The sequence below is a fragment of the Leuciscus leuciscus genome, assembly GCF_965113295.1.
Source record: "Leuciscus leuciscus genome assembly, chromosome: 21".
Taxonomy (NCBI): Eukaryota; Metazoa; Chordata; class Actinopteri; order Cypriniformes; family Leuciscidae; genus Leuciscus; species Leuciscus leuciscus.
This window is the reverse complement of record NC_138745.1, coordinates 26,650,935-26,663,344: the sequence shown is the minus strand read 5'-3', so window position 1 is coordinate 26,663,344 and position 12,410 is coordinate 26,650,935. Positions and strand designations below refer to the sequence as shown.

The following is a 12,410-nucleotide window of genomic DNA, read 5'->3' as shown; positions in this document are numbered from 1 at the left end:
CAGGCTGTCAATCAAACTCATAAGTCTTCAGAACAATGGGAACGACCTTTATCTGTCTTTTTTTTTAAATCACATATTTCATTATGACAATGCTCTCTCTCTCTCTCTCTCTCTCTCTCTCTCTCTCTCTCTCTTTCACTCCGGTCGAGAGCCGCACTATCAATAATTGATACGGAGTGGTACGGCCGACTTTCCTCTTTTCTTTTGGAGCCCTTGTCACTAACTGTTGTCAGAACACATTTGCTTTGATGGCAAATTTGAAGGAGCAAAAAAAATGGCATCATATGTGATTATATATTTAAGGCTGTAGAAAGGTTGGGGTAGATCGGCAGCTCCTTTTCCCCGTGTGTTCAAGGCGCTCTATTGAAGTTGCTTGTGTTGTTGCCATCCTCTGCCTTAAACACACGGATGCATTGTAAGGATATTCCACCTTCTAAAAGAGGAGATGAAAAGATCTGAGTGTTTTTTTGTCATGTGTCAGTAAACACAGAGACTGTTTTAAGATGAGGGCAGATCACACAAAAGAAACTTACTCTTTAAACTCTGAGCCCTGGGACGGTGGGGGAAACGTCACGTGAGAGGTTGTCTTTACCTGGACCGTGTGGGGAAGACAAACCCAGAAACCCATGATGCATATTCATGTTTGCATGTGTGCAATGAGGTTAAAGGCCTTAATATTTAATAATGCAACATCACTTTTGTAAAAATAAATAGTAAATAACGCCCAAAAAAAAAAAAGAAGCACAGTCCATATCAAGATTTTTTTTTTAAATAACATAGGCCTATAAATACATAATTATAAAGAAATATATAAATGTTGAAGTAGGCCTATTGAAAAAATTATTTTAGGAATTCTCTATAGCACAACATTACAAAATCATTCCGTATTAAATTACATCAAAATGATCCTTTAGACATTGCAAGAAATTACCTCACTGATACAGAATTGCACATTGACAAACAGGTGCTTGGAAAATTTCTGTTATCCTATGGTTCAAAAGTTTGGGGATTTTTATTTTATTTTATAATTTTTATTCAGCAAGGATGCATTAAATTGATTAAAATATTTATAATTTTACAATCCACTTTATTTATTTTCCCTCAAAATGTGTTGATCCATCAGTGTTCAATAAAAACATATATATTATTTCTACTGTGGGAGTAGTGAAAAGCACATTTTCCTTTAGGTGTGCACCGTTGCACCCTAATCAATCACTGTTTATTGTATTTTCAATCAAATAAATGCAGCCTGGGTGAGCATAAGAGATTTCTTTCAAAAACAATTCAAAAATCTCACTATTCCCAACATTTTTTAACAGTGGTGTATTTAAAAAAATAACATGTTGGGTGTAAACTGGGGCTAAAATCATTATTAAAAGAGAAAAGTTTTATGAAACACCCAAGGAAAGAGAGAGAGAGAGAGAGAGAGAGAGAGAGAGAGAGAGAGAGAGAGAGACAGAGAGAGAGAGAGAGAACTGCATGTAAACAAAGTATAAACTAAATAATAAGCACATTTGAATGGCTTCAGAGGCGCCCCCAATCCCTCCATTATTCAGTGTATATTCAACCACTATTTCCTCTTTTAATTATCCTCCAAAAGAAAAGATGGAGCACATCAGACACATCTCCACAAAGCCGTCCCTGGCACACTCTCAGAGTGGCCGGCGAGCGTAGGCAGCGTCTGGCGGAGCCGATAGCGAGGCCTGTACACTGGCAGGGACAGACAGGGCCTGTCTGCAGCTCCACACAACAACAGGAGGATGATCTCTCAGCAAAGGGCCCTCGTCTTCCTCCCCCTCACACGGGAGGCTTTGGCTCGCCCAGCCACATCACACCGTCTCCGACAGCAGATTAAGGCCTGTTCGTAGAAACCCACAAGGCTAATGAAGAGAAGCGGCAGCTGCCATTCACTAGGGCAGAGCTTTTGTCCTAGAACCGTAAAGTACTTACAATTACACACATTTTCTTTATAAGAACCCGCACTGATGGCTTCTTTAAATACTTATATCTGGGGCTGCAAAGTCTACTGCATATTGTCTTCAACCCATGAAATAATACAAATGAATTATGTTTACTTGGGTGCTGTTCTGCTTAATTCTATAATTACAATTTAATGCTACAATCAAGAAGCTAACAGTGTATTTGTTGGCCATTTTGTCAGACATTTGCACTGAAAGAGTCGTCTTGCCCTTTCCTGTAATGTCACTAAATTAGACCATCCATTTTTGTCTGAGTTCCTCATTTTTTTGCTTTACGTTTTCAGATGAACCACAAGACTAGTCCTGTTCATGGTTACCTGGTTAGGTCCAAAAGTCTGAGACAACATTAAAACTTGGAAATAACAAATGGTCTTAGAATTTTAAATTAATATATATATATATATATATAAATATAAACCTTATGGTTATTGGAAAACATTTAAGATTCTGTACTATTTCAGGTCACTAATCAAATAAGTAATTTTCCCCACACTGATCATATGAACTTTGTACTGATGGTCCCACTGTAAAAAGTGATTATTTGACTTAACTTTAAAAAAGTGAGGGAAAACCCGTTGCCTTAAAATTAAGTGAATAAACCATGCGTAATTAAAAAAATTAAGTTATGTGGAATCAAGTTCACATAACTTATTTTTTTCAGGTTTCAGATTTCCTCACTTTTTAAGTTAAGCCAACTGATCACTTTTTACAGTGATGTTCTTCTATTAAAGCACAAAATGCTTGTTGGATCATGTTCATGCTTGAGATTCATGTTAACCAAATTCATGTTAACCAAACTTTTCACCAAAATTTCACCCTGATAATAAATTATTAACAAGCATAAATTGCATCAGAATATATATATATATATATATATATATATATATATATATATATATATATATATATATATATATATATATATATATATATATATATATATATATATATATATATATATATATATATTTAAATAGAACCATTTTCTCAAGCTGGACCAAATGAAATGAGTGTATTTTGCACATTTTATCACCTAAAAAGAATCTTATGTGAGAACACTTGTTCTGTTGATCTCTGGCTGTGTCCAAAGAAATTCTCTCCATTTCACTCTCTCTCCCATCCCATCTCTCTCAACCGGAGAGGCAGCAAAAGATCTTAAGTGTTGGCTTTTTGTTCTCCAGGGGGAACCAAGAGAGAAAGCTTGGGCTTATTTGAAGTATTCTGCCCCGTGTGGGGAGGAAATGTCTTGTAGTGCTTTCAAGATTACTATTTGCAAGCCTGTGATGTGAGAGAACCATTCCTGTATAGTGCAGAGTACATGTGGTACAGTAATCGCTAGCTAAGCCAAGAAAAAAGGTAAAGGAGGAGACGAAAAAAAGTTCAATTAAAAGATCATTCCAGGACAAAAGACATAACACTGATGAATCATTTACACAAGAGGGTCCAAAAGTCTGATTTTGGCATGTTTTTCCCTCCAAAATGTACAGTACCAGTCAAAAGTTTGGAAAAATTAATATTTTTAATATTTTTGAAAGAAGTCTCTTATGCTCATCAAGCCTGCATTTATTTGATCAAAAATACAGAAAATTATTATTATTGAAATATTATTACAATTTAAATTAATTGTTTTCTATTTGAATATACTTTAAAATAGAATTTATTTCTGTGGCGCAAAGTTCTGTGAATTTTCATCAGCCATTACTCCAGTCTTCAATGTCAAATGATCCTTCAGAAATCATTCTAATATGCTAATTTAATCCTCAGTTATTATAAATGTTGTAAACAGTTGTGCTAATCGAAAACATTAAACATTGTAATGTTTCCAATTTTTTTACTGGTACTGTATATTTAGATTTTTTTTAATACAAATTACAGTATAGTATAAAGTGAAAAAGTTACATTCAAAAGTTGAAATTAATTTCAGAAGTACTTAGTATTTGGTAATAGCTATTAGTATTAGTATTTTGTCCACTTTTTGCCTTAATGACTTTACCTCTATTCTAGTTTGTGTAAAATAAATAAATAAATAAATAAATTAGGGAAAATGATCAATGTTGCAATTTTTCTTATTAGACAAGTGATCTAGAAATAGTGCAGAATCTTATTCATTGAATAATTACTTTATTTTAATCTTCCACTTTGTCATAATGTTTCTTTGTTTTAAGTTTTTTAAATCTTTTTAAAAACTTTTTGTTTATCACCAGGTTTAAAATAGATTTTCAATGTGATCTCAAACTTTAATCAGTCTTTAGAATTTTTAAAGAGATCTGACACATTAATTATGTTTGAGACTGTCAAGCTCAAGCCATTGACAGATAAAGAAACAAAGCGCTACAACTTCTCTCACTCACTGAGCTGTGTTTTAAAACAATGCTAGAGTGGCTATCAAAGAACAGTGTCGCTATTGTTTTACAAAAGCTGTCTTTCTCTGTTTTGTGTGTTGTTTTTTGCTGTTTTTACTCCAGAGCGTTGCTCCTCATCTTGATGAAAGGAGAGATGAGGGGGGCTTTGAAAAGAATAGAAACACAAGGCCAACTCTTTTTGGCCTTTTGCCTGTCAGCTGAGGGGTTTGCTTACATGCCAGAGTCTACGGTCCTAGAGTTGAAACAACCATCACACAGTAATACAAACACATACACATGAAATGTATGACCCACCTCAACACAGCCTTATGAAGGCCTTGCATCAGAGTGGCTCTTCAGGCTATGGAAGCAAAAGAAGGCAACATATTGTCGGAGGTTATGTCAACACATTCCAGAACAATCAATAGTGTCAGAATCACTTAGATGAGTACGGCTGAAAATGCACACGGCAGGAAAAAATAGACACCAGATGTACCAAAATGAGTGCTGTGATGATGAAATCACTCTCTGTGATGCCAGCATTTGAAAATAAATAATTCAATAAAAATCTCCAGACCAAATGGTTGACAAAATGTCTGTCAAGCTGGTTTGCCTCAATCTTAACAGAATGTGACAGTTGTGTTTCCCTCTAATTGCATATTTGATGATGAAATCAAAAAACAAAGCTACAGAGAACAACTTCTCCCATATAGGGATTTCAAAAACCTGTGTTGAACGTTTGCTTTATCTGCAGTCTCGACAGTCTCTTTAATATAGGTGTATGTAGAGAAAGAAGGAAAATTTGAAGTAGGGGAAATTTGACTCTTCAAAAGTTTTCAAACGTATTGATGTCAAGAACCACCAAAAACGTACAATTTTAGAAATTAAATACTTTGCCATATTAAATAATTGCCTTTCATGTTATTATGAACATACTTCATTAATATCTAAGGTGAACATCCTTCTCTTCTCAAACCTCATAGCATCCCCTTGCGGCCGCCGTGGACCCCTCCTTTTGAAAACCCTGTTACGTAAAGGGAACTTTGATTTACATCAAATGAAACTTGTGCACTCAGTTAAAAATTGTTTACATGCCATTTTTACTACACATTGTTCCAGAAAGGCCTGTTATAGTAACTCCCGATCCTTTTGTGGCCCATTGTGAAAAGAGCACATCACCAGGTCATGGGTGAACAAGGCTTGGTTTGCTGTTAAGGCTCATGAGGTGAGCGGAATTTGTAAACTCTAGCATTCGGGAATAATGGGAGTGTGGCTTTAGTTGTTTTTAGAGAAATGAATAATGGGAAAGGTCTGTGACGTTTTCAAAGGTAGTCTCTATGACGTGCCTCTGGCAGCAACATGTATACATCTGTAGAAGAGTATAAAAGGTCCACTGGGACCTCTATGGCAGTACGGCAGAACGGCGCGGACATCCTGCTCTGCAATCATGGGAAAGGTAGGCGCTGATAGTGGTACCTGAAAGTTAGAGTGACACTGGCTGTTTAAAATGGCCATTCACATTAAGATAGCATGTGGTTATATGCTACAACAGGGACATTTATGCAGGACATTAGGACATACAAACTCATGGTTTCTCATGACTTGACTATAAACCATAACACGGCTGTATGTTATCTTCACTCATAAGATAATATATATAGGCCCATACAATGCATATAATATCTAAAACTAGACAAAATGAATCAGGATATTCATTCAAAGACTTAACTTTTTTATTTATTTTTCTCTGATCCTTGCTAACATCCTTTCTACCTGCTGTGCCTTTTGAAATAATTGCCTTTCTGTCATCAGATCGTCTTTTACGAAGGCCGCAACTACCAGGGGCGCTCCTATGAGTGCTCCTCTGACTGCTATGACACCTACAGGCACTTCAACTGCTGCAACTCCCTCCGGGTCATGGGGGGTCATTGGGTGGGCTACGAGAAGCCCAACTATATGGGGTATCAGTACGTCCTGGGCCCTGGGGAGTATCCTGACTTTCACCACTGGATGGGCTTCAACAATTGTATTAGATCTTGTCAGATGTTCCCCCCAGTAAGTCAATCAAACTGATGGGTTTTATTTCACACAGTTAGACACCTTTTAAAAAAGCAACGTCAATCAACGAGCCCTTTGAAGTAATTCATATATGCAGGGGAAAAGAAACAGGTTCACAGGTCCACCAGGAGCGTTAGTTATTTGAAATGGAGCAAGACACACTCCAATGACTGCGCAGCTCATCATAATTCCATTCATCTCTGTTTTTGGCAGTGGAAGAATCATGACACTGTCACTAGAGTTTGTTCGACAAAAATGACTAAACGTCTACTTGAAAATCTTTGAAACAGCAGTACAGCAAGTCATGTTCAAAGGCTCAGTCTCAACAGCGACATGAAGAATTCAGAGTTTCGCCTCCATAACGTTCTGACAACTGGTCTTTCAAATGTGTCTGCATTGCCCTGATTATTGAGCCTAACTGCTGGTTTTTCTCCCCACACAACAGTACAGAGGAGCCTACCGCATGAGAATCTACAACAGGCCTGAAATGCACGGACACATGATGGAGTTCACAGACGACTGCCCCAATGTCTTCGACCGTTTTGGCCACCACGGCATCTACTCCAGTAACTGTATGGAGGGCTTCTGGGTCTTTTACGAGCACCCCAACTACAGAGGACGTCAGTATTTCCTGAGGCCCGGAGAGTACAGGGCCTGCATGGACTGGGGTTGCATGAATCCCATGATTGGCTCCTTTAGGAGAATGAGGAGCAGTTTAATGTAAAAGCGGTCTGTTTTTTTACCATTAAAGACATTAAAACCAATTAAAACAGTTCTCGCATGCTGTCTTTTCTTCAATACGCTTTGAATTACTCTGTAGCGAAGGAAACAGAACGTTTGTTCTGCTTGCCATTTCTCTTTCGAATGAGGATCCACTGATCCGCTGCCCAATGCACATGAAAATAAAGATCGCGATTGCAAGCCAAACTCAACTTTAGAAATCTGACGTGGTTGAAGAATTCATTTTAATCTCATTCCAAACCATAAAACAAGCTGATAAAAAAAAAAAAATCAAGAACTTTGTGCCCATCTGAGAGGACAATTTCAATTAAATCTTGTTTAAATCAATTCATATCCCAGTTTCATATTACCATTTTATCCTCATTTATATGCCCTGCTAGTTCACTGCATTTACATATAAAGCCCTGAAGCAACTAAAAGCAGAGTTTGCAACTTTTTTGTCAAGCACTGAAAAGTGCAGTGGTGCTGTCTTTGGAGAGAGAGAGAGAGAGAGAGAAAGCACAAAGCTTGCAAAGACACAAAGGGGACGCATGCTGGCAGATCTACAGTCGCATTTACTCTATAGAACACATTGTGCTGACCAGACAGAGTTTTGTGAGTCACACACAAAGCCCTGATCCATGCTGGGTCTATAAAGAGGTCCTGACCTCAGAAATGGTTTGGTCCACTCGGAGAACAGTCACAATGGGCAAGGTAAGTGACCAAACAGTGCCTGTAAATTATACGGATCTAAACTAAAAGCATACTTTTAACTTCAAAATACACTGCCCGGACAAAAAAAAAGTCACAGTTTGGATTTAAATAGGCGAGTCTATGATTGGATCATTATTGCAGTGATTATTATGTTTTTAGCATGTTATATGTTTGGCAACAGTTCTTCTAACCCTTATTGATGGAGTGTGTAGTAATTTGAGTTATATTCATACATGTTTGCACTAAGGGTATTTTATGGACAAAATAATGGACTGCAATGCAAATTCAGCTTTGTTAACATTGGTAATGAAAAAATAAGGGATATTTACTGTACCCATCATATTCTGTTACAACTTGATTCCTACAATGAAGTGAGAAGGAAACTAATTGAAAAACAGACTGCCATTAGCATAAGATAGTTCTGTTGTGTCCAATTAATATGTTTGAGATTAAATCTGTACATTGTAGACTTTTGTGCAATACAGAAGACAAAAATGTGAACAGACAGACCATAAAACATACTTTCAAAATACTTATATTGAAAATAACATTTCAGGGTTTTTTTTATATCAAATGTATATACAAATCTGATAATATGCTCAAGTCATGGCCTAGTGGTTAGGGAGTTGAACTGGTAACCCAAAGGTTGCTGGTTCGATTCCAGAGCCGGTGGGAAATGACTGAGGTGCCCTTGAGCAAGGCACCTAACCCCTAATCGCTCCCCGGGCGCCACACAAAGGCTGCCCGCTGCTCTGGGTGTGTGTATCCACGTTTGCAGTGTATGTGTGTGTTAACTACTCACTACTCTGCTCCTAATGTGTGTGCATTAACTTGGATGGGTTAAATGCAGAGGTCAAATTCCAAGTATGGGTTACCATACTTGGCCGTCACGTGTCACTTTCACTTAAAAAAAAAAAAAAAAAAAAAAAAAAAAAAGAAAAAGTGAAACTGCAAACTTAAAATGTACCTGTAATCCTGTATTTTTCTTTCATTACAACATCCAACAGATTACTTTCTTTGAAGACAAAAGCTTCCAGGGCCGTCACTATGAGTGCAGTGGAGACTGTGCTGATATGCAGACTCACTTTTCTCGCTGCAACTCCATCCGAGTAGATAGTGGAAGCTGGGTGGCCTACGAGAAGCCCAACTTTTCTGGATATCAGTACATGCTGTCTAAGGGTGAATACCCTGATTTCAAGCACTGGGCTGGATTCAACGACTGCATTCGCTCCTGCCGCATGGTTCCTCCTGTGAGTCTTTAATGAATAATCAGCATTAGTAAACAATAGTATTATTTAATAAGCATCCATAATGATAGGAAATATTTTTCTCTTTGCATCAAAATGTTAGAGGTTAGGCTATGTTGTGAGGAACTAGCTCACCAAAAATAATGGTTGTTCTTTGAGTATTTTGTACTTTTCTTATTTGATATTTTTGTCTTTAAAGATTTCAGATGTTTACTCTGTTTATATTATGTTCTTAATAGTACAATATATATAACAAACAGGTTTACAGGTATATAACAACACTCACCTCATCTGCCATTGGTCTGCCAAACAGGATAGATCTCGCCCCATACTCTAGCTATTGGCTGATGCAACGTTACAATGTCGGGCTGGGCTGATCAGTCAGAGCAATGCTTTACATTTTTGGAGGGAATTGAGTTACAAATGCATAAACAGAGTAGTAGAAAATTATTTGACCTTTAAGCATAACCTTATATATATATAAATGAAGGTAATGTTTAAAGGTCAAATCATTTTCTATTATATATAGATATATCTATTATATATAATACTGTTTGTTTCTTCCTCAGTACACTGGAAACTACAGGATGAAGATCTTTGAGCGCACTGATTTCGGTGGTCAGGCAATGGAGCTGAATGAAGATTGCCCTGATCTGCGTCAGCGATTCAACAACGGAGACATCTCTTCTGCCAATGTCATGGAGGGCTACTGGATGCTCCATGAGCACCCCAACTACACTGGCCGCCAGTTCTTCCTGCGTCCTGGGGAATACAGGAGGCACGTCGAGTGGGGCAGTCCAAGTCCTACCATGGGCTCCCTGCGACGTGTGACTGACCTCAAATGAAGATTTAAATCACGCAACCACCTCTCCCAATGTGTCAACAGCACTGCCTGTTCATGCAACGACTATGTCTAACCTTCAATCACCTCGACGTGGTCGTGCTGAATGTATTTGTGATGCTTGCTGTAATCCGGCACAAGTGCCGTTCAGCCTGGTTTAAGTAGTGCTATCTGTCTTCTTTAACACTGTTGACCGAGCAAACTGTGTATTTTAAAGGCACCCTTCCCTTCCCAACTACAACTGGAAATAAAGGAAACATGTATTAAAATCAAACAAATGATATTTGTACAGTCTGAATGCAATGCAGTGAATGAAAACGTCAAAATGTTGACATATAAGTATATGTTGTCCATTTATGGAAAGCCAACAGAGCCAAAACATGTGAAACTAACATATTACGTGTTAACATGTAATTTACACATTTACATGCAATTATGCGTTTGCGTGTAATTATGTATCAACGCGTAAACAGGGTTTCAAATTAACTTTTTCACTCGCCGGCCAATTTGGCTACTAAATTTTTTAAGTTACCAGCCATTCAGAACTTCTACTAGCCAAAAGAAAAAAGAAACCAAATTAATGTCACAGCTTAGCCTATATATATAATTTGGTTTCATACATTCATTTCTTATTCAAACAAAATCCTGTCATCCAGCCGTCTCCTCCTTCCTATCGTCCGCATCCTTTTCACTCAAAATCTGTTTTAGGTAGACAGATCAATACAGTACATAGAACATAAAAAAAAAAATCTTTTCTAACCAAATGCTTTTTAATCTTCGCTATTGCTTCAATGCAAATGAACAAACGTTCCGTTATTTGTTGCATAGTGACGTGCACGTTGAAGTAAGCCAGATATGCGCAGATTATGCGCAATACGCCGTATTTATCATGGTGACTCACGAGTTGAGTATTTGTGCTAAATCTGCGCATATTTGGCTTACACAAACTTCCCCAGCAAAGTGACTAAACATAAGTAACATGCCAGATTGGCTAGTGATTTGACAGCATTACCCGCCATAGTTGATTTTTAGTTGGCGGGTGTTAATTTCAAACCCTGCGCGTAAATTACGTAATTACGCGTTAACATTGTTAGTTTCACAAGTTTTGGCCCTGTTGGCCTTCCGTATCCATTGCCTTGATGGTGCATGACTTCATCTTGTGCCCAAGAGACAAAAGAAAATTATTAAGGAAACACAAGCTTGTTCTTTGAACTGAGTTATTAAGGAACAAAAAAAGGGTATCTGAAGATGGGAGAGTAGAAGACTTTTATAAGATCACATGATGTCTAGCAGACGCTTTGGGCCCATGAAAGAGGCCCCATATTAGCAGCACATCATAGGGCAATGCAGACTCAAAAAGGAAAAGTCAAAGTGGCCTGGTCCTAGCCCCAAGCATGCAGCTCTCTCAGAACACAAAACAAAACCAAGTCCATATCTCAGCTCATAAATTTTTCATAAGGTATGGATACCGAGCCCTTTCAGAGATAAATATCAATTATTGAAATTTTTAATTAAAGCCCATAATTGGCAAAGATACAAATGAATAAATAACTTTGACGATTAATTATACATTTGAAAAAATTAGGCTCTACAGGGAGCACGTTTGAGTCTCTAAAGATCAAGGAAACACAAGAAATATGCGTTTTCGCCTCAAGTAATGTTCAATTAAAGCTGTACTGACTGTGAAGGTCCGATGGCTTGTTTCATTTCCATATACCCTAAACTCTCAACTTAGACCTTGACATGTGACATTTTGTGTGCAGGTTGACTAACACCAAATCAAGAATTATTTAGTAGTCATAATTTCAACATAATAAACCTGCACAGACAAAATTAATCTAAAATACAATTTTAAGGGTCAACCCTCATGTTACTTTACAAAAAGTGATCTTATCATTTGAAATTCAGCATAACAACCTTTCTTTCGCATGTTAGTTATAATTATGCTTTCTTACGGCTGCACCTGTATTTTCGTCTCCTGTTTTGGCAGTAACACTCTCCTCATTTGAGCATTTTTTAACCTCTTTCATCCAAAACAGTCATTGATCATAGATCTTACACAGTAAAGTTGGAACACAATAACACATGAATTAGACTCTGTTTCTCTTCATCTCTGGATCTTTTTAGTTCCTGATGAAGGCTCATTGAGCGTAAACCGCATATTTTGGAGAATAAAAAGAATTCGTAAGTCAAAAGGCACTGGCACTTTCATGGCAAGCCTCAGTCTTCTCGCAGTCTCTTCTTTCCTAATAGCAACATAATTAATCCTCTGTAGTATTGTTTTCACTCTTCCATGTCCCACTTAGTGCTTGGCAAGTCTCTCTCTCCCTACAGAACAGCCTCTTGATGTTTCCCACACTGAACTGCACTTAAGAAAGATTATTAATCAAGTTCAAAATGGCCCCGATACTTGTCTGCTTCCTCCCTAAATCTTTTTCCAAACATCTTTCAGGTACAAATTAAACTTTCAGGTCTTTATCGGAAGTGTCGAATGTATCCAGAAGCACTT

General features: G+C 37.5%; 1 protein-coding gene across 1 annotated transcript; it reads left to right on the top strand.

Annotated features, from left to right (window-relative positions):
* The first annotated feature begins 6,131 nt into the window (after positions 1-6,131).
* LOC309484897 (uncharacterized protein) lies at positions 6,132-10,261 on the top strand. The gene is made up of 6 exons (XM_082151371.1): positions 6,132-6,376; positions 6,825-7,099; positions 7,705-7,813; positions 8,821-9,067; positions 9,321-9,328; positions 9,630-10,261. The coding sequence occupies exons 1-6, from the start codon at positions 6,239-6,241 to the stop codon at positions 9,903-9,905; spliced, it is 1,053 nt and encodes a 350-aa protein (XP_082007497.1). The 5' UTR covers positions 6,132-6,238; the 3' UTR covers positions 9,906-10,261.
* Positions 10,262-12,410: the final 2,149 nt, after the last annotated feature.

What these genes read in the sequence shown, in the direction of transcription:
- LOC309484897 (XM_082151371.1), top strand. Translation starts at nt 6,239, where the DNA reads ATGGGGGGTCATTGGGTGGGCTACGAGAAGCCCAACTATATGGGGTAT. An exon ending in AGAATGAGGAGCAGTTTAAT is followed by an intron (nt 7,100 to 7,704) that starts GTAAAAGCGGTC and finishes TGTGCTGACCAG; the next exon opens with ACAGAGTTTTGTGAGTCACA. An exon ending in GAACAGTCACAATGGGCAAG is followed by an intron (nt 7,814 to 8,820) that starts GTAAGTGACCAA and finishes AACATCCAACAG; the next exon opens with ATTACTTTCTTTGAAGACAA.